Here is a 20,117-nt window from a genome sequence, read left to right on the forward strand (position 1 = left end):
CATAACTCATACATGTTTAGAAAAGCCTAATATTTGGTTATTTATGATGCTCTGTATGCACATTATTTAAAGACACTGCCACATTTTCTTTCAGAACATTTTTGTTGTGGATGTCTGGATTTGTTACAGTGATTAGACACTTAGGGCAGAGCTGCTTTGCTTTGAATGACATCAAGCTTGTTTTGGCACACGGTCTCTCACAGTGGTTAACATTTTGCCATGAAAAAAACTCTGCTTGTATGATCCAGTTATTTTTTTGAAATTCTGAATTTTATATTTTAGAAAACAGAATAGGGCCAACAGTAAGAAGGGTTGCTATAGGTCTTTATTTACTGAGTGCTGTAATGGTGGTCTCAAGTCCACTACAAAGGCAAGAGTTTAATTTGAATGCCACTGCTATCCTGTTAAGTTTAATAATATATTAAATAATATATATTTAATATATGTATTTACTCAGAAGAGCACGCCTGTATTTTCACCATCGTTTACTTTTACTAGAAAGTTGGCCTTAAATTTAATTAAATGTTGGTATTAAGAAGTCTGATATTCAATGTGCTGTCACAGGTAGACACCCCGTGTACGGTGAAAGCCATTGAAGCAGGATCCCTAATACTAATCTTACATCACATAATCTTACATAACAGAATTACACTAATATTGCATTGTGAAAAACAATTTATTGTGCAGATTAAAGCTCATTTTTAGTGACATAAGGTGCAAAGTATCTGTGTTTGATTCTGTCTAAGCAACCATAACTGCAATCATCTTTGTTGTGGGTTATATAACAAAGTATACAGTATAAAGACAGGTGTTTTTCCTTGTATATAAAAAGTGTGTGTGTGTGTGTGTATTTAGTAGTCCAGTGCACAGATGAGGGCGACTCCTCGTTTGATCCAGTGTCTCTGACTGTGATCTGTGGGCAGCTCCACCGCAATCACATAGTTGGTGGAATGACCAGTTGTAGAGAGAGTCCCTACAAAAGCACACGAAGCGGTTCAGTGACATGAAGACATTTGCTGGTATTTTTCCATCACTGCCCTGTGTTTCTGAGCAGTTTCTAACGTGCCAGCACAAGGTGTTGGCTACGTGCTGTGGGTGGAAAATACAGAGCTGCACTTTCAGACGCTTCATGAAACAGGACACTAACTGGAGTCTATTTTGGGTGGGTAATAAAACCACCAAAAGGAGATGCACACAAACACTAGGGCGAGCAGCACCAACACCACTGAAAAACAGTGTTAATACACTGAGCTTTAAGGTCCAGTGTGTAGGATTTATGGGGATTTATTGGCAGAATATGGCAGGAACAGAATATAACATTCATAAGTATGTCTTCATTCAGTGAATAATCACCTGAAAATGAGAACTGTTGTGTTTTCGTTACCTAAGAATGAGCCCTGTATATCTACAGAGGGAGTGGGTACTCTTTCATGGAGGGCTCCATTTTGCACCACCATGTTTCTACAGTAGCCCAGGACAGACAAACCAAACACTGGCTCTAGTAATGACCTCAATAAAGGAATTGTTCACCCCTACACTCACAACAAGGTCTGTGAATTATCTTGAGCAACTGGGTCATGATTTCTGGAAAGAAGCATTGCTATTGAGTTTTTCAAATATATTTTTTGGTGTTTTGAGCACCAAGTGCCATTTAGGTCCTTTTTTTCAAGTGAAGGCAGACTCTCTCTATGTCTGATATCTCCAAAACTTAGCAACTGACACCAAACCTATTTAGATGGATTCATAGTCCTATATGTTGGAGGAAAAATATGTACTTCTGAATTTGGGGTGAAATGTCATTTTAAGCTTCTGATAAACAGTTAGCTTAAGTATTTCTTTCATTTAAAAATACATTTCATAAATCTACATAAGCAAATCTAATCTAACAAGCAATATTAGTTAATATAGATGAATCCAGTCCAGTCTGATACTGTGTGTACTAACCAGCACGTGTGAGGGTCTTGTAGATGGGGCAGATATAGACCCCAGAGGTCGGAGGTTTGCGGTTGGGTTTGGGGATCAGCCAGATGACAGCCATTTCTGTGTAGAGCTCCTTGGGCCTGGACTCTGTGAGCTGACCTGACTCATTATCCCAGCGAGCCCCCTCCAGGAATAGACCATGGATGTAGCAGCCCGCGTTTGGTTTCTCTGTTATCTCTGACACTGACTTCACTATTACCTGAAGGGGATTAAAAGAGAGATGAGGAAGAAACACGATGAGAGCCGGAACAAAACATACATCAAAGCTACATGTTGACATTCATAAGTGGTCAGTTAAAAGTGGTAAATATGTGGCGGTAAATAAAAATCAATATGTTTTTAGTGGAATGACACAGACAGTCACAGTCAGGCATTCAGCTTACTGTCTGACCTCAAAGTCAAATCCAATTGTGTCGATGGAGGTGCCAGAGCGACGGGCATAATTCTGAAGGGTTCCAGTGAGGAAAGCCTGGGGGAAAAAGAAGCCACTAATCCAAAAGACAGGTGGAATGCCATAATAGATCCATCTCTGTAGGAAATTGATCCTCTGAAGCAGGTCGGACACCCAGGAGGCCAAAGGCTTCAGAGACGGGTAGGCCTGGAGGGAGAGAGACGCAAAAAAAAGAGCTGTGTATTCTTAGAAAGCAGTGCCTGGAATTATTAGAGCAGCACAGAAATGTCACCCAAGATTCACCTGATATCCCAAACACTGAAATTACTCTCAAATGTCAAATATCTGAGTCCCATCCCTGTGTGCAAAAACACACACAGATGAATGTCACAATACTATCTCAGTTCAAGGCACACCACAGTATTCTCTACTTTGACATTTTGGATTTGCATTTCTGGTCACACTCTTTCGTTATTTATTTTTTATTTTTTTATGTTAGAGAGACCCTAACGGCACAACTTATATTTAATAGTTACTTCACTGTTAATAAACACTGAAATTAATTGTACTTATTATGTTTAGTAATGCTATACTTAGCTTTTGCAATATGAAATAATTAATTTCTAAATTATATATTATATCATAGCTGATAAGAGAATAGCCCAATTATATTCTGATTAAATTAGTAAACAGTTTAGTGTTGTACACATTCTAACATTTTCAGGACTATATTAGTGTTGTCAAAAATATTGAAATATCAATGAAAATCAATACTGAATATTTGAAATGCTGTCAATACTCATTTTTGCAGTATCGATGCTCCAGTACCAGCTGCACTTTCTTGCTCTCTCTTCTGTCCAACAGTGAGTTGACACAAACACAGCTGCAGTGCCCACATAGTCCCAGCTCCTCTCACTTAGTCACAGTGCTGTCTTCTTCTCATCACTTGCCTTGTTACATTTATGTTAATAAAAATCTAAAATTTTCTGCCATCGATGTGAGCCAGTCTTTCTTTGTGGTATCAAAAATGGTAGTGAATATTGATATTTCCCAAGGTACCATATTAAAATTAGAGATTCCAGTATCTTGAACACTACACTATATTTGCAAGACTTAGGTAATGGTTAATAATTAGTCTGTAAACCCTGTAAACATTATTTGAATATCTTAAGTCACATACATGAACTTACAAGTGATATGTTTATTTTAACCCAAAGCATGATCTTTTCCTAAACCATCCCTAGTAGTTTTGTTACTTAAACCTAACCAAGTAGTCTGTGTGCCTTTATTTTGAGTCTATCCTGATGTTGCATATTTATTACCATAATCAGCAACTATCAATTTACCATTTACTGATGATAATTATTATAAAATGTTACCGCATTTCCTTAAAATGATCCTATTAAAAATGAAGAATTGTGTTGTGTATTTTGTGAGCAACCCTGTCTAAAAAATTGCTAAAATGCATATAAATGTAAGAAGGATTCATTTGTGATGAATCCATTAGCCGACTGTCTTCAATATGTTATGCTACATAATGTTTTACAGCAGTCAGAAGGAGAATAACTGTTGTGTTTCTCTTGCCTTGGCTTTCCACATATCAGGCACCGTGTTGTTGAACAGGCTGTTAGCCATAAGCTCCAGTTCTGATGACATCACTACTAAACCCTTCAGAGCCTTCATAATATCACTGAGACTCTGAGAGATGACGGCCAGCAACTTGTTATATCTGAAAGACAAGACAGGGAACAACTGCTGAAGTACTAACGATTTAAACTGGAAATACCTGATTGAGCATGACTCAGATTGTCATTCATGTATACTACTGCCAGTCTACTACAAGAACATGTTCAGGACTCATGTTTATTCATTTTGTCAAGGTGAGTGAGGATAATTATATAACAATTCTAAGTCATAAAGGTAAGTAAAAATGTAAAGTAAACATTTTTATTGAATTCCATTTAACCCACCATGAATTTGTTTGCAGTACATATTAGAAAAAGGCATACCATAATGTATACAACCAAAGGGCAGCTGCATTATTCAAATTATTACAAATGTAAAATGTACCCCACCCATCCCAATCCCCTCATTGTATTCAAATGATTACATTTGAAAAAGCTATCCCACCCAACTCTCCCACCAGACCACCCCAAACCGACTAACCATCCCCACCTGTTCCCCTGGAGTCCAAATCTTCACTATGATGACTGTTTAAAAAATATTTTATATTAATTATTCTGAAAGTCTCAATCAGGTAGTGAAATAATTATCCAAACCTGTTGTTACAGCCTAATCTAACTTAAATTTGACTTCTAGTGCTTCTAACATAACTGTTAAAATTATTTACAAATAAAAATGAGTAATACTGTGTAAACCACTTAAAAAGTAACTCAGATGGAGTTCATAAAAGCAAATTTAATTCCTCGATTAGCCCAAAGACAAACTGTACACAAGACTTGAACAAAACAAATATTGGCCACCAATGATCTTGTTTATAACATGAGGATAACAACACTCAAAGGAAAAAAATGAGAAAAGCTTTTACTACCCCATGGTATAAAAAGGAGTGAGAGACTTGCAAGACTGCTGACAGCAAACAAAATATCAGGTTCAGAGATTTCTGACTTCCCAAACTCTCTCTAAGTTGGTAGTAGCTCACACACAGCCAAATGAAAAAGTTGCTATTATTACAGTATGAGTGCAAAGCCATATAATTATGGTTACTGGCTGTGACTTTTGAAGGGTACAATTTTAGCTACTGGTCATAAATAGCGATACAACAGTACTGATTATACATTTAATTATTATTTTTACCTCAAAAGTAAGGTGAGCTAAATATCAAAAGACACTTTGAGCGCAGCACAGATTGCAGTTTCTTTTACTGAAAAAGAATTACCAAACTGTAAACAGTATTTTCTTAAAATATTGTGAAAGAACTGGTCATTTACATAAAAGATAAGGACAACTTAATTTGCTGATACGAGTACTTTGGAGTCATCCAAGTGACGTGTGTCATTGTAGCAAGGAGACCCACAGCGTGGTTTGTGATGTTATCTAATGGTACAGCCTGTTATGTTACCTGATGACCTCCTGGATGAGCACCGTGTTCATGGACTCTTCATAAAGGACCGGGTACTTTTCCATCACCTCCTGAACACTGAATGGCTGAGGAATCTTTTCAGTGATGCCTGTCACTATGTCCTCCACTATCTATGGTGCAGAAGAGTTGCATATCCAGTGAAACATAATATTTCTCAGCCAAAGTACATGCATTTAGAAAAGGTATTGACACAAGAGATGTTCCTAACAGGCTACTCAACATTCCCCAGGGGAATTAATGGAGAAAATGATGCTATTTCTGCTCTCACCTCTCATTCTGTATTCAATTACCATAATATAGTAAAATATGATGCAAGTAGTACTACGTAAGAATAAAGAAAATAAATAGATATTTGTACCTCCTCCAGAGTTTTGCCCCCAGAAGATGCAGCTCGAGGCTGGAGACGAACCACAGCCCCCAGCAGGGCAAAGGTCTCATTCTGGGCAAAGCTGATGTTAGCGTTGTCATGGAGACCAAAGATCTCAGGTGTATCATTGATGGGCAGACCACGAATGTATGCCAAGTAACCCTAGGGTCAGAATTGCCATGGCAACAGGTCACTTGCTGTCATCAGTTAGTTTGCAGTTCCAAAGTTGACGTGTTTTGATTTGATGTATGATATTTTGCACACCATAGAATATCAGTTTCAGTCATTTAAGAAATGTTAATAAGATCTTAAACACAAGCTGTGGTCTTGCACATGTCATTAAAGGCATAATATGCATCATTTTTTCTTCAATTACACAAACATAATCCCTTTCAATCATCGCTTCTGACCCCCTGTAAGTGTGTGGTGGTGGTTGTATCTGATGCTGTATCTTTTTCATTATTTTGCTGCTTGGGACACTTTACCAACCCAAAATGTGGGTTTTTGATCTCCTGGGAATGAGACTCAAGAATCAACTATCTTTCTGACGCGTTTAACAACAGCTCTGCGGCTCTACTGATTCTATCTTTAAGTTAAATTCAGAAACCATAGTATTTTCAACTGAAAATCTAAACAATTTAACTGCATTTGAGACTAGTTTTGATTAAAATTTCTATTTTTGACCTTGACCTGCAGGTGTCCTGACTCAACATGTACAACATCTACACCTGATATACTGGATAAAGCTACAGTACAGTTTTTGCAAAATGACAAGTAATCATAGTCTCACCTTCTTTTCTTGTTTGTGAAAGGAAACAAGAGAACAACTTTAGGAAACAGAGAGCAAACTTACAAAAGTAGGAGTATTCCCAGTTTTTCTGTACTCAGTACCATCATGTGGCCTCTTGCGATATATAATCAGGACACTGTCTCAGGGCTGCAACTAATGATTTTTTTTATTACTGATTAATCTGTTGATCATTTTGTCTATTAATCAATTAATGTTTGATCCAAAAAATGTCTCAAAATGGTAAAAAATGTTGATCAATGTCTTTCAATGCCCAAGATGAAGATATACAGTTTACTGTCACTGAAGAGTCAAGGAAGCAGAAAATATTCTCATCTCAGAAGCTGAAATCAGATGATTTGTACTTTTTTTTTTTTTTAGAAAATGTTATTTAATTACAAAGATCTAATTATGTTTCATAGATGACTGTCTTGCTGTGTATCACCTATCGGAGACTCACCATTATATTCGGTGATACCCAACCCTTGAAAATATACCAACTGATGCAGACAAAGGTCAAGTCTAATGCACTTCTCTTATCACAATCTTTAGAATGCTCCTGCATTTATCTAACCTTGATATCCAGATTTGTGTCTATCTGCCGGTACACTCCAGACGCAGAGTAGACATGATCATCAATAAGCACAGTGGGACAGTAGAAATCCTCCAGCACACTGAGCAGACATCGTCTGTCCCAATCATCTGTCACACGGCCGCCATAATTAATCTCCCCCGCAGTATATTTAAGCACCTGGACAGGTGGAGGACAAAGAGGGGAGACAACACATGAAGACTCTCAAACACATACACACACACACACACACACACACACACACACACACACACACACACACACACACACACACACACACACACACTTACACACACACACACTTTGGCAAAACTTTTTTCTTACTAACAAGCATGTGTTTATCTCAATTTTTATCTCAACTATCCACAGTGATGAGAAACATATCACAACAGCAATAAACTGATCAAGTTAGGAAGACTATGAGGACAGGATCAAAAACCAGAGAGAGGAAAAAAGGACAGCAAGATACAGACAAAACAAGAGAGAAAATGCAAACTATGTAGCTTTGGAACTGTGGTCAAAGCAGGTAGATGAACATAGACAAAAGCTTTTTCTCCCCTACCTTGTAAGGGATGTCCTGGTACTCGTCCAGGAACATTTTTAGTTGGCTGATGCAGATGTTCAGGTCTCCATCAGTGAACTCGTAGGGAATGTTAAAGCCCAGTGGGCCAAACTTCCTTCGCTCTAAAGCAATTCCATGGAAAAGACACAGAGAAAGGAGCAAAGACTTGAAGTGTGTCATCTGAGGAAGAAAGAGGAGAGGAATACATTGAATATACTACTAGATACTAGATGTTCTCAAAAAAAAAAAAGAGCGAATGTAATAAGCAGGATGGTGAGTGAACGTTGGGGGGACCTTGGTGGAAGAGGAGATGAAATCATTGGTGAGCCTCAGGTAGGTTTTCTGTAGATTAGCTTTGATTCCTCTGGGAGGCTCTATGGTCATCTTTGAGCCATTTTGTAGAATGGACACTGGGAAATTGTTGCTGGGAAGACTTGTGAGCCACACACGGAAGTCCTTGTGCACCTGTTTTGGGGTTGTGGGACATGTGGTGGCCGGGGGTAGAAAGGAAAGTAATTAAAGGGCATGGTGGTCGGTTAGTATTTTCAACCTGGACTCTATTTCCCCATGTTTTGTGTCTAAGTAAACATTTTTTGAAACTCGTCCAGTATTGAGGGAGACTGCTGCAGCCAGCAGAAATGAAACTAAGCTATAATATAATCCCTCCAGGCAACTGCGCACCATCCACTAAAATTGCATGTTTTTACCTCTGACAGGCTCAGATTATTATTCTAAGAGTCTGACAACACTATGGAAAGGATCCCCACAGAGTTGGACTTATTTTATAGAGTAATATTTCACCAAAAACAGCTAGCTTGCTCTTGCCAAACTAACTAGACTTCCTTTCCAAAACTGTACTTTAACATCATCATCTTCATTAAAACATGACAGAAACAAAATAAAACTGATCAAAAACATCTTGGCAAGTCTTTCCACTGCTCCAACAATCACCAGCTCCGGTTATTTGGTTGAAATAATTATTTGGTCACAAAAGTATATGTGAAAATATTCTTGCTGTACGCGCCGTTTCACCCTGCTGCTCTTTCATTTCATCTAAACCTTTTAAAAAAGGTATATTTTGACCAGACCAGTGTTGATGATTATAGGAGCAGTGGATAGACAAGCCAAGAGGATGTTTGTGGTGCATTTATTTAGTTTCTGTTGAGTTTGAATGAAAATGACAATGACGACTTCTTTTGGACATACTTTGACATAGTGCCGTTGCACATAGGGATTATGTGGTAGCTCAGTTTCACTTTCATGTTTCACTGCTGGCTGCAGCACTCTCCCTCAATACTGGATGAATTTCAAAAAGTGTTGTCCCCATTAGTTACTTAGACACAAAAACATGGGAAAATACTATTAAAGTCCAGTTTGAAATATACCAAAGTTACTTTTTAACACTGTCAAAGTGAATGTATACTCTACATTATATGAAATAGCATACACAAGGATATGTTCTGACCTTTACTGGGTTGATGTTTTCAATGAGTCTCTCTAGTGCAGGCATCCAGCTGGGTGCCAGGTGACAGTTCTGGAAGAAGACCCACTGACCTCTTTCCATGGCAGTGTGCATCATGCTCTCAGCCCAGGGGCCCTGAATCATACAAACAACATGTGAAGACAACAACAAGAGTTGTGCCAAAAGCAAAAAACAAAAAACAAAACAAATTACGGTAAGCTCAACATGAGGCTTTAATTTAAGACACAGCATCCACATTTCCTTAAAGTTTGATCCTTATTTAAGGAGCGGTCAACATAAGGAATACCTTGACTGAGGGATACAGCACATCTCCCTGACATTCTAAGAGATTTCAGGAAGGCTTAAGAGCTTTCAGTCCAACGTAGACAGAAATTGAGGACAGGGTGAAGCAACAGCTCAGCATGAGCCAGTATTCCTACTCACATAATTGCAAGTTATGTGATAAACACCTATTGAACAGCCACGGGGATTGCTTGATTGGTCCCTAGGCTTTAGGTTTGTGGAGGATGATTCTGCATTTATCATAAAACCTGCACATTATGTTAATATGATTGTTTTTTGGGTTTGTGTATGGTGTCCTGTAATCTAGCATCTGTTTAAGTAGTATGGCACACTGTCTTTGCCTATGGTCAGAAGTAGAGAAGACAATTAGCACCAAGGTGGCCATTCTTAATGAGACAAATGAGAATGGCCTGGTTCTGTGAGAAAGTGATTCACAGTGGCTCTCCTTCAGAGTCACAGAGAGACAGTCAGAGTGAGTGGGAGAGAGAAATCCCAGGCATCCCTCAGGCTCTGACCTGGCCCTGGCCCAGAGAGATGGCACTCATTTTCTTGGAGAACTGCATGACGTCAGCAAACTTGTAGAGGTCAGCAGCAGGGTCAGTGCCAGGGGACAGGACGAAGATGAGGGGGGTGGAGGAGGACGACTCCTTGAAGACCACAGACAGGTCTGACGTCTGGAGGAGAGATGGAGAAAGAAGGAGTAACAAGCTATGAATAATGCTTTCATATACAGTACCATAGATCAAACAACCAGATATCAAGTTATTAGTTAATTGTGTCCTCAATAAACAATGTTTGCAGTGCTGCAGACCCAGTCAAAATAAACTGAACCATTATCACCAATCCAATCCAATCCAACTTTATTTGTAAAGCACTTTATAAGCAACCACAGTGGACCAAAGTGCTGTACAGAAATAAAATACAAGAACAGATTAAAAGACATAAAACAACTTTACAATTTAAAGCAATAGAAAAATAAAATTAAACAAATATATATATATATATATATATATATATATATATATATATATACATATATATATGTACATATACATACACACATACATATGCACATACATACAATAAATTCAACATCTCACATGATGTTAAAAGCCAGGGAGAAAAGATGGGTTTTAAGATGTGATTTAAAAACAGACAGCGAGGAGGCCTGTCTGATGTGGAGAGGCAGATCATTCCACAGTTTAGGAGCTGCTACAGCAAAGGCACGGTCACCTCTGAGCTTTCGCTTAGTTTTAGGTACACTCAGGAGCAGCTGATCAGCTGACCTGAGAGAGCGGAGGGGTGTATAAGGCTGCAGCAGTTCGGAGAGGTAGGGCGGGGCGAGGCCATTTAGGGATTTAAAAGTAAATAAAATAATTTTCATATTATTATATTCATATTACCACACCTCTAAGCCACTGTCTTAGAAGCCATGTAACCAGGGCAGGAATTTCACAGCAGCAACGATAACCATGGCCACCATACAACCTCAGTTTGGCCTTATGCCCCTAAAAAAGATATATGCCCTGTTTTCTATTGGCAATAAAATGTAAAAAGTTAAAAGTGTGCGGGTGTGTGTGTCTCATGCTTGGTTGAGGTGCACATGCATGTTACCACAATCAATACAATCACACAATCAAACACCTTTCATTAATATTAAACATGTGTGTGTGTGTACAATTATTCTCACTAATAAGGAAACAGGAATTATTATTATAAGTATAAAGCCCAATAAATCTCAAAAGACCTGCAAATTGTGCACAGGATGGGATCACAGCTGTCAGATAATAATGAATGATACAATATAACTTAATTTCAAGGTTTCAAGGTGCTTTAGTGTAAACATATCCAGCTACATATCTGCATGACATTTACGGTTCATGTATTACTTTTAGCAGGCGTTCATGTAAAATTAACTATTACTATTACTACACTTGAAGCTGCTTTGGAGGCATCCTGTCATCTCCATATATTGCGCACTCTCATACTTTAACTTCTTGAACCAGGAGATCTGTCTCCTTGCTTGAAATATCTTTTCTTTTTGTTTCCTCCTGCTAAATCTGCTGTCATGCTTCTTAAAGGTGATAAGAGCCGACTTCCTGATTGGTTTATTGCATACTCAGCCTAAACTCTCCTGTGAATTAAGGTACTTGATGAATTTACAAGTACTTGGGTACTTTCTTCGATCATGAAGTATGATGTTACTTTACAGTTCTGTGGTTTCGTCTGCAGACTGGTGTCTCTGTTAACAGCGACAAACAGCAAGATTGTTATTATATACCATTATATAGCCAATCTCCTCTGCTGTCCATGTCCTGTCTCTCACTATGGATGTCCATTTCCACCAATGTGATGAAAAAATAAAATCTGTAAGTCATTATAATGAAGAACTAAAATAAATGACATGATAAATGTATATAATGTATATAAATAAATGATAAAAATAATGACTTTGTATCTCAAAATAATGACTGCTATCTGCTGTGGTGTAAAATACTCTTAAATTGTTGAAAATGTTGTTAGTAAGTACTACATATAACTTATCCTGACATTTACTATGATTTCAGTAACAAATTTATAAAAAAAAATAAAAAATTAAACCATCCTTCATCCTTAAAGGGATAGTTTACCCAGAAATAAAAATGGTAATTAAATTAATTACTTCCATCTTTGTTTTGTTTGATGGCCTTGCTGCCTTGGCATTTTATCTTTGTGCCTTTGAAAAATCGACAACACCAAGGGCCACGTGGCCTTGCCCCTAAAATGGTGAAATTCCAGGCCCAGTGCCAACATACATATTAGTTTTAACATCAATGTGAAGTCAAGAGGACTCTACCTGAGGTTCTATGAAGCGCTGTCCCAGCTGATCTGAGACAAAGTCCTGCAGGCCTTGAACAAGACAGTCAGCCCTCAGACAGCGCAGGACCAAGAGCTTCTGGAATGAGTCCAGTTTTGTGTCCCATTCTCCTGGGAGGGGCTCCCTGTAGGAAAACACACACACATGTACACCTCATTAGATACTGACAGTTTCTGCACAGTCCAAATGCAGAGGACAAAGGCACATTTGTTAACACAGTGATTATCTATGCATGCCTGTGAGGCTGGTTGCTGTCAAAAATTCTCTTGAAACCCTGCAGATGTTCTGTGAAGCTCTCTGCCAGGTTGCTAAACTTGTCCAGAGCACTGAGGCCAAGGATGTCTTGCCAGGCACGCTCAGACAGCCAACTCACTGCAGGGTTGGTCAGCTCGTGGACGGGCATCCCTCCAGATAGCAGGTAGCGCCACTCAGCCTGCCACAAAGAGACAACGCAGATTTCATTAAATATACTTAGATTAACTCGATGTCCAGCAGGAAATTAAAGAGTGAAGGGAAGGACTGCAAACTGCCCTGTCACTCACCATGTCAATTTTGTTCTCATTCATCATGATACGAGCACACAGGAGGAAGGAAAACATGAGTTTGTGCTTCTCAAACAAGCTGCGGCACACGTTACTGTACAGGCTGAAGGTGAAAAATTCATTGATGTTGGTGATTCTTTGCTCCACTGCATCTGTGAGACACATCAAGACAAAGTCTGAAAAAACTTTTTATATCTGGTTTCAGTGTCATAAACCAGTCCTAATGTTTTTTCCATCTGCACATGCACTATTCTGTGTATAATTTTGCAACAGAGTTAATGAAATATACTGTAAAATGTTTAGACCTGCTTTCTCAGAGTTGGCAATGCCAGCCATGAAGATGCCAAGGAACCACTCCAGTGAGTACTGGTACATGGGGTCAACATTGGACAGGTCCGATACACAGAAGAAGAGGATCTGTGTGCGCACAGCCACAGGCACATACTCCAGACGGGTGGCATCAATGTCCTGCTCCGTCTGCTCTGCTGCCATCACTTTAGCCTGCCAGTAAACAAGCTTGTGTTAGTAGATGATCCAACAGTTTTGTCTCATTTGACTCTATTCTCTGTTCTCATTCATTCTGTAAAGCTTCACAAGCTTCAACTTGTGCAAAACAAAGCTGCATGCCTGGCACTGTTTATCCAAGGCGAGTAGAGAGGGAATGCATGATGAACTCTCCTGGCTAAAAGCTGAGGACAGATTCTTGAGTAATCAATATGTTTCAGTTTGTTCTGTTTAGTCTGCATATGGCTAGGCCCAAAATGTATGCACAAAGACTTCACATATTATTGAGACACAGTCATATTACCAGACAGGTTTCACAAAGTTATGTGGTAGTTCCTGTACCTAGAACCTAGAACCTATGCAAAAATGTTTTGTATTGTCTTAGATTCTATGATCTAGTACAGGGGTGTCACACTCACTTAAACTCATACTCACTGTCCCATCTCTCATTAAAATTGCTTCCCTCTGCAACGACTTTTCTTTTTTCGGGGAGAAATTTTGCTCAGGTGCTACTATTAATGTTACTAGTTATAACTACTCAGATAAACTCAACAGAACTCCCAGGACATATATATAGACAAATTATCTCCTTTGCAAGCTCTTGTAGGCCACAAAAAATGAGGCGGACGGATTTGCCCACTAGGCTTGAGTTTAACACGTGATCTAGTGAAATTATTTAAGGGATGTTCTGGGTTGCGGGTGGGTGGAAGGGGAATTTGGGTGGTGGTAGTGGTGTGTTCATGTATGATGTATGTCTATGTTGTGTTTTATATGTGGACACCAGGAAAAATAGTTGCTATCCTGGTAGCAGCTAATGGGGATCCTATAAACAATAATAAACAATAATAGCTTATAATTATCATATATAAGGTTTTCCAATGAGTCGTATGTGGGAAAAAGCATTTCTACAATAGTTATTCCATAACTTCATGTTAGGACATATATGAAATTAGAGGTAACAGTTAGTTAGAGCTAGTTAGAGGTAACATTGTCTGACCTTGATCTCTCCAGCTTTGATCTTGGAAGCCTCCAACACTTGGATGAGCTCCTCATTGTCCACAGGGTTTCCTTCTGTGGAACTCAGTCGGTACAGGATCTCATCCTCAATTTCTTTTAGCTCCTGTTTCATCTTGGCATTGCTGATGATCAGCTGGTTTTTAGCCTTCTCCAGGTCTGGACGCTCTGTAGCCACCACCTGTCCCAGCAGCTGGTCCTCTAGCCCACTGGGAACACACAAAATGCACATTTACACAAACACAATCAGTAAGACTAAGGCATAAATAATTACAATGAAGTTCATACCCCAAATTGATTCTTGAGAATTATTGGTTTTCTACACTGTTGATTTTGTTGACTAATAATTTTCATCATAGTTTTCTTCAATCACGTTTTCACTGATGACAAGACAATAACTAAATAAAAAGTACCTGATGATGACAATAATTATGATGAAATCTACTGACCTTTTCATCAATTATTAAAAACAAATCAAAAATGTTAGGGAAGGATTAAATCAGAATTAATCTCTTTGTGTGGTAGGAAGTTTAGAAAAGCACACAATTTGATAGTACTGATTGGCCAGACCTGCTGCATGTCTCAAACTCTAAAGAAAATCAACATGTGGGAGAAAAAGAAAAGCAAACGTAGAAGAAAACAGCACTAAAAACACAACAAACTTCAAGCGATATTTGCAGACGAGTCATCCTGAAAACTGCAAAAGTAAACACACTTAAATGTTTTTGTTTTTCAAGCTAATGTTATCTCATCAGCTAACCCAAGCTAGAGTTTTAACTAAACTTGAAATACAATACAAACTTAAACAAACCACCACTGTCCTGCACTGATCAGAGAAGTGAATAACCCAGAGTTGTTAATCTTAGTATCTTTAGAGTGTCAATCAATCTTTTAATTTATGATCTAAGTGCAGTGGTGGCAAAAATACACACATTCTATACTCAAATAGAAGTACAGATACTTGTGTAAAAAAGACTGGTAAAAGGAGTACTGATTCAACTTCTTTACTCAAGCAAAAGTGAAAAAAGTACAGGCTCCGAAATCTACTCAAAGTGTAAATGTAAAAAGTAGCCCTCTGAAGGACATTTCTACTGACTGTTTCTGTGCAAAGCTACCTGAACCTCACCTTTTCTCCACATGAGAGACTCCCTCTCTGTCTGTTTTGTCTTGATACTTGTATTAAGTCATTTTCATATTGTTGCATCATTTTACTTGGTTTTTGTCTTGATACATCTTTTTACATTGTTTTCGTCTTGCATTAAACTAAAGTAATGGGCCTGTTTTGAGAATGTAAACAGTAGAAAGTACAGATGTTTGTGTTAAAATGTAAAAAGTTGTCAGAAAAATAAATATTCAAGTAAATTACAGACAGCTGAAAAATATACTTTAGGACATTATAACTAAGTACTTAGTTATTTCCCATCTCTGTCTACATATAAAGTTTCACTGTCTGAAACAAAGATGTAACAAAACAAAGAATGCATGTTTGAAGAAATGTAGCCTACTTAATACATGGAAGAAACAAGCAGAAATGCGATATACTTGATGTTACTAACCAGTTAATAGATGTTTCTTCAAGGAGTAAGAATCTTGAAATTCTAGAGAAACTTTAAAACATCCACTTTGCTTTATTTAAATCCATTTGATTTTTGTCAACTTAATCTACTGTAGATTTTGTCCACTAAAATCTGAAGATACATCAACTAAAACTACACTAAAACTGTAACAATTCATGTGACTAAAATATAACCAATACAATGACATTTTGGTTTTCTGTTTTATCTGTTTAAAATGTGTTACCTGGGTGATAGGGTGAAGTTTATGAGTGTGACGTTGGTGGAGACCTCTGGAGAGTAGTGTGGGTTAGGCAGCTTGGTGGTGATGTACATCTTGAAGCTTTCATGGTAAGGGATGACTGACTCACCAAGCTTCAGCACTGTGCTGCCTTGCTGTTTAAATGTCTAAAGGCAACAAAAAAGTTGAGCAGGACAGTGCATGATAGATATTTGCATTATACTCTCATACAAGTGATGTTTGTTTCTAATAGATCAATGAGTGTAATTACCTGTTGCAACAAGACAGGTTCTAGAGCAGGATCTAACTCCTCTAATACATTCTCCAAAAGGCAGGGTTTACCAAAGCAAATGGCGTTCTGAAGGCTACGAAGGAAGTCCCCATCACTTAGCTTCATAGCCTCCAATCCATTGTCCCTCTCCTTAGTGACAGCAAGAAAGCATGAATAAGCAGTGGATCAAATATAACTACAGACATTGAGAAGCTTTCCTGTGGAATTGTGGGTAATGTGGGAAAAGGGGTAACCCTAACAATACACCCACTGCTACACGGGCAAGTGGCTACACACAGGATGCGAGGGGATTAATTAAAATCTTGATATGGCTACTTTTCATGTCTCTCGTCTCACTGGCACCCTCTGCAGTTAAGGTCAGATCAGCACACAGAAAAGTGTCCTCACCATGTTTTTGATCCACGTGTTGGCTTGTCCCTGAGGATCAATGAATAGAGCCCAGCGCAGAGAGTACTGGGCAATCACACCATTTTCCACTGAAAGGTTATCTTTAGGCAAACCTGATATCTGTGCACATAGAAATGGCAAAGTATGATGATCACAAAGGTACTTAAGTTAATCTAAGTCTAAAAGCATGCAAAAAAACTAAGTCAGTCTGATGGTCTGACTATTAAAAGTCAAAATCTGTCTTAAGATGTATAGACCATAAAGGTCTAAGCTGATGACAGGTTGGTTCTGACCTGCCAGGAGCGGATCTTGACTGGATCTCCCAGGGTGTTGATCAAGTTGGGTTTATCAGTGTGTGGAACACTTAGCTCTTTGAAACAATGCAGCCACTCCTCTGCCATTGCTACCCTGTACTCTCCCTAAAAACACATGAATAAAACAGTCCATCTTCATGCACATAATGCAATAGTGCTGCACTGATTAGCATAAATACATGCAAGTCTGGGAAAAACAGTGACACACGTACTAAAAATCGCAATTATGATTTTTTCATCAATACTTAACAATTATGTTCAAACTGTTTGATTGCTATAGGTCTGACTTTTAGTGGATTCAACTGGAAACACAAAAATAAACAGCAACTTTCCAACAGGAACGTCTCACAATATTGAATCTTAAAAATGCAGTTAATTGTGATGTGAAATATGTGTATATGAAGTCTGTTATGGGTAATGCAACTTTTTGATATGTATTCACACTCATGGACTCACTTATAACCCACTTACAGTGAAGGGTCCCAGGTATGCTACATATCCTGCAGATAGAAGCACATCGCCTGCCACATTATTGACCATGTAATCCAGATGTTGCACTGTTTCCTTCCAACGCACTTTCTCGTCTGCAAGCCCACCAATAAGCTGGAGAAGATCAATGCATCATCATGACATAACTATCAATATGAAATAAGTCAGATATATTGAGATTCACTGAATATGAGGGAAAAAATTTGTCATTAGACAATATTAACTGCATTTGATACTGCTTATACTGTTTATATTATATTACATGTATAGGTATTATATGAACATATATATCACATACTGTTTAACTCTTGTTCAATTTAGATGTATTATTTGTATTATGTTTAATATTAAATATTTTTATCTGCAGTTGATTATATTCATTATGCACATAAACTAATCTACATATATGGCAAATATATTGTATCTACTGTCACTTTTGCATTGGTTTTGCAAAGTCTTTACATTTATGCACACTGGTCTAGGTTAACATACAGTTTATAGCCTAGTAACTTTGATTTATTATTTATTTGTTATCTGCATGTTTTTGTTTTATATATATATCCTGTTCGTAGCTAGTGCTCTGGTCTGTTTCTATTGCTGCTATGATCCTAATTGCCCCCTTGTTGACTTATCTTTTATTATCCCTCCCTCTGACCTTGTCTGCTCGGATGAGGCGGGCCTCACACAGTTGAAACTTCTTGTCCAACTCATCTTTCTTGGCCAGACAGTCCTGGTACTTGGCCTGCAAAGTGGCAATGCCACTTTCCACCGCTGCCAGCTGCTCTTTAGCATCATCCAGGATACGCTGGGTCACCGCTAAGTCCTCCTGGGCCTCCTGAAGAGCTTGCTATACAAATATTTAGATTTTTAATATTTAGATGGTGTTTTTAATTCTTATTAAAAAAAAACACACATGGATATTAGATAGTAGTTTAAAAGTGGATTTCAGTTTTTACCCTTTTAGGTTCGACAGCTTTTGCCACAAAGTGATACACATGCATAGCTCGCACCCACTGGCAAATGGAGGTACAGGCTTTGGAAACCTTGGAAATGGAGGCTGGCTGGAATTCCTCATTATCTATGTATGGCTGGACTGCACTGATCACATGATCTGGGATGTTTTCCTGCAGCAATGATTAGTGCCAGAAAAAGCTCCTTTTAATACATCTCACAGATCCCAAACAGGAAATGACCAACACTGAAACTTAGATAACTTAAGTCTTAAAGAGATGATGTTCTGGAGAGACAATGACAATATCATTAAACATACAATGACATGACAATAAGTCCACCAGATACGTGCTCTACCTTATCGTACTTGAAGAGGCTCTCCAGAAACTTGCCAGGGTCTTGTAGCAGACCTTTACCAGGTTCCCAATAGTCGTCGACTTTGGTGCCAGGCTTTTCTCCTGGTACCTTTTTGGGTTTGATGCCCTGCATAATGCACACTGCCTCAATAACCAGCTTCACCCCGTGAGGAGGTCGTTGCATGCCTCGCACCTATGAAAAGAAAAAAGAAAATCAGGAAGTTTTATTAATTTTATAAAGGCTGTACTATTTGAAGGATATTATGACCAATCCCTGACCTCAGTGACATCATTTTTGTTGAGTGACTTGAGGCTGGCAAGAGCAGCATCCAGGGCTGGCAGAGCCTCATCCAAGTCTCTCTGGGCATCTGCTGCGATGGCTGTTGCAAAACTGGCTTTCTCTGAAGCTTTGGCTTCCTCTGCCTGTACAGACTTCCGGGTCTCCTCTGCAACCACTGTGTCTTTCTGGAAATGTAGAGTATTAGTCATGAATGAGGTCCAAAGGTTCAAAAAAACACAGCTCATGCACATATATTGCACACATGCAGACATACAGAAAAAAACATTTGTGCCCAGTTCGACTCACTTGCTGTACTGTGTCAATTTCAACATTTGTATACAGAAAGAAGGACATGATTTGAAATTCATACCAGTGTCTAGTGAATTCAGTATGAGGGGTGAAAATAATAAACATTAATTGATAAAAATGGAGTTGATGAAATTGCACTTGAATTGAAAAAATAGAGGGGTAAAAATACAAGTGAAAAGAAAAATGGAGTGATAAATTATCAAGTGCTTTGATCCATTTAAAGCTGATTTAAATAAAATAGTTGTGATATGATGAAAACAGAGCATCTTACATTCATCATTCACAACACATAATTGCCATCCATCATTTAAGGAAAGTAGCACCAAGGGTGAGAGTAACAAAAAAAGTGAATAAACACTTATATATAATAATGTATAATAATGTAAGTGATAAATGTAAGTGAAAAGTAAAAATCAACTGGGCTGTGTTACTGTTTACTATTCATCATTCATAAACACCAACCTGACATTCATCGCTTACA

The 20,117-nt window shown here is 38.3% G+C and overlaps 1 protein-coding gene across 1 annotated transcript in view; it reads right to left on the reverse strand.

Annotated features, from left to right (window-relative positions):
• Window positions 1-385: 385 nt before the first annotated feature.
• dnah1 (dynein, axonemal, heavy chain 1) overlaps window positions 386-20,117 on the reverse strand; it is a 45,182-nt gene continuing 25,450 nt past the window's right edge. The window contains exons 52-76 of the mRNA XM_084728858.1: window positions 19,327-19,512; window positions 19,049-19,240; window positions 18,697-18,864; window positions 18,396-18,587; window positions 17,723-17,854; window positions 17,231-17,356; window positions 16,938-17,057; window positions 16,530-16,679; window positions 16,265-16,425; window positions 14,448-14,673; window positions 13,252-13,447; window positions 12,947-13,098; window positions 12,641-12,837; window positions 12,384-12,528; window positions 10,063-10,221; window positions 9,248-9,379; window positions 8,077-8,247; window positions 7,783-7,962; window positions 7,203-7,379; window positions 5,833-6,003; window positions 5,454-5,584; window positions 3,956-4,100; window positions 2,372-2,578; window positions 1,945-2,179; window positions 386-973 (exon numbers count right to left, since the gene is read on the reverse strand). Of these exons, the coding sequence (XP_084584984.1) occupies window positions 852-973; window positions 1,945-2,179; window positions 2,372-2,578; window positions 3,956-4,100; window positions 5,454-5,584; window positions 5,833-6,003; window positions 7,203-7,379; window positions 7,783-7,962; window positions 8,077-8,247; window positions 9,248-9,379; window positions 10,063-10,221; window positions 12,384-12,528; window positions 12,641-12,837; window positions 12,947-13,098; window positions 13,252-13,447; window positions 14,448-14,673; window positions 16,265-16,425; window positions 16,530-16,679; window positions 16,938-17,057; window positions 17,231-17,356; window positions 17,723-17,854; window positions 18,396-18,587; window positions 18,697-18,864; window positions 19,049-19,240; window positions 19,327-19,512 (4,173 nt within the window). The 3' untranslated portion in view covers window positions 386-851. The remainder of the gene's footprint in view (window positions 974-1,944; window positions 2,180-2,371; window positions 2,579-3,955; window positions 4,101-5,453; window positions 5,585-5,832; window positions 6,004-7,202; window positions 7,380-7,782; window positions 7,963-8,076; window positions 8,248-9,247; window positions 9,380-10,062; window positions 10,222-12,383; window positions 12,529-12,640; window positions 12,838-12,946; window positions 13,099-13,251; window positions 13,448-14,447; window positions 14,674-16,264; window positions 16,426-16,529; window positions 16,680-16,937; window positions 17,058-17,230; window positions 17,357-17,722; window positions 17,855-18,395; window positions 18,588-18,696; window positions 18,865-19,048; window positions 19,241-19,326; window positions 19,513-20,117) is intronic.

Source organism: Lutjanus erythropterus, chromosome 2 (genome assembly GCF_056507025.1).
Source record: "Lutjanus erythropterus isolate fLutEry1 chromosome 2, fLutEry1.hap2, whole genome shotgun sequence".
Lineage (NCBI taxonomy): Eukaryota > Metazoa > Chordata > Actinopteri > Lutjaniformes > Lutjanidae > Lutjanus > Lutjanus erythropterus.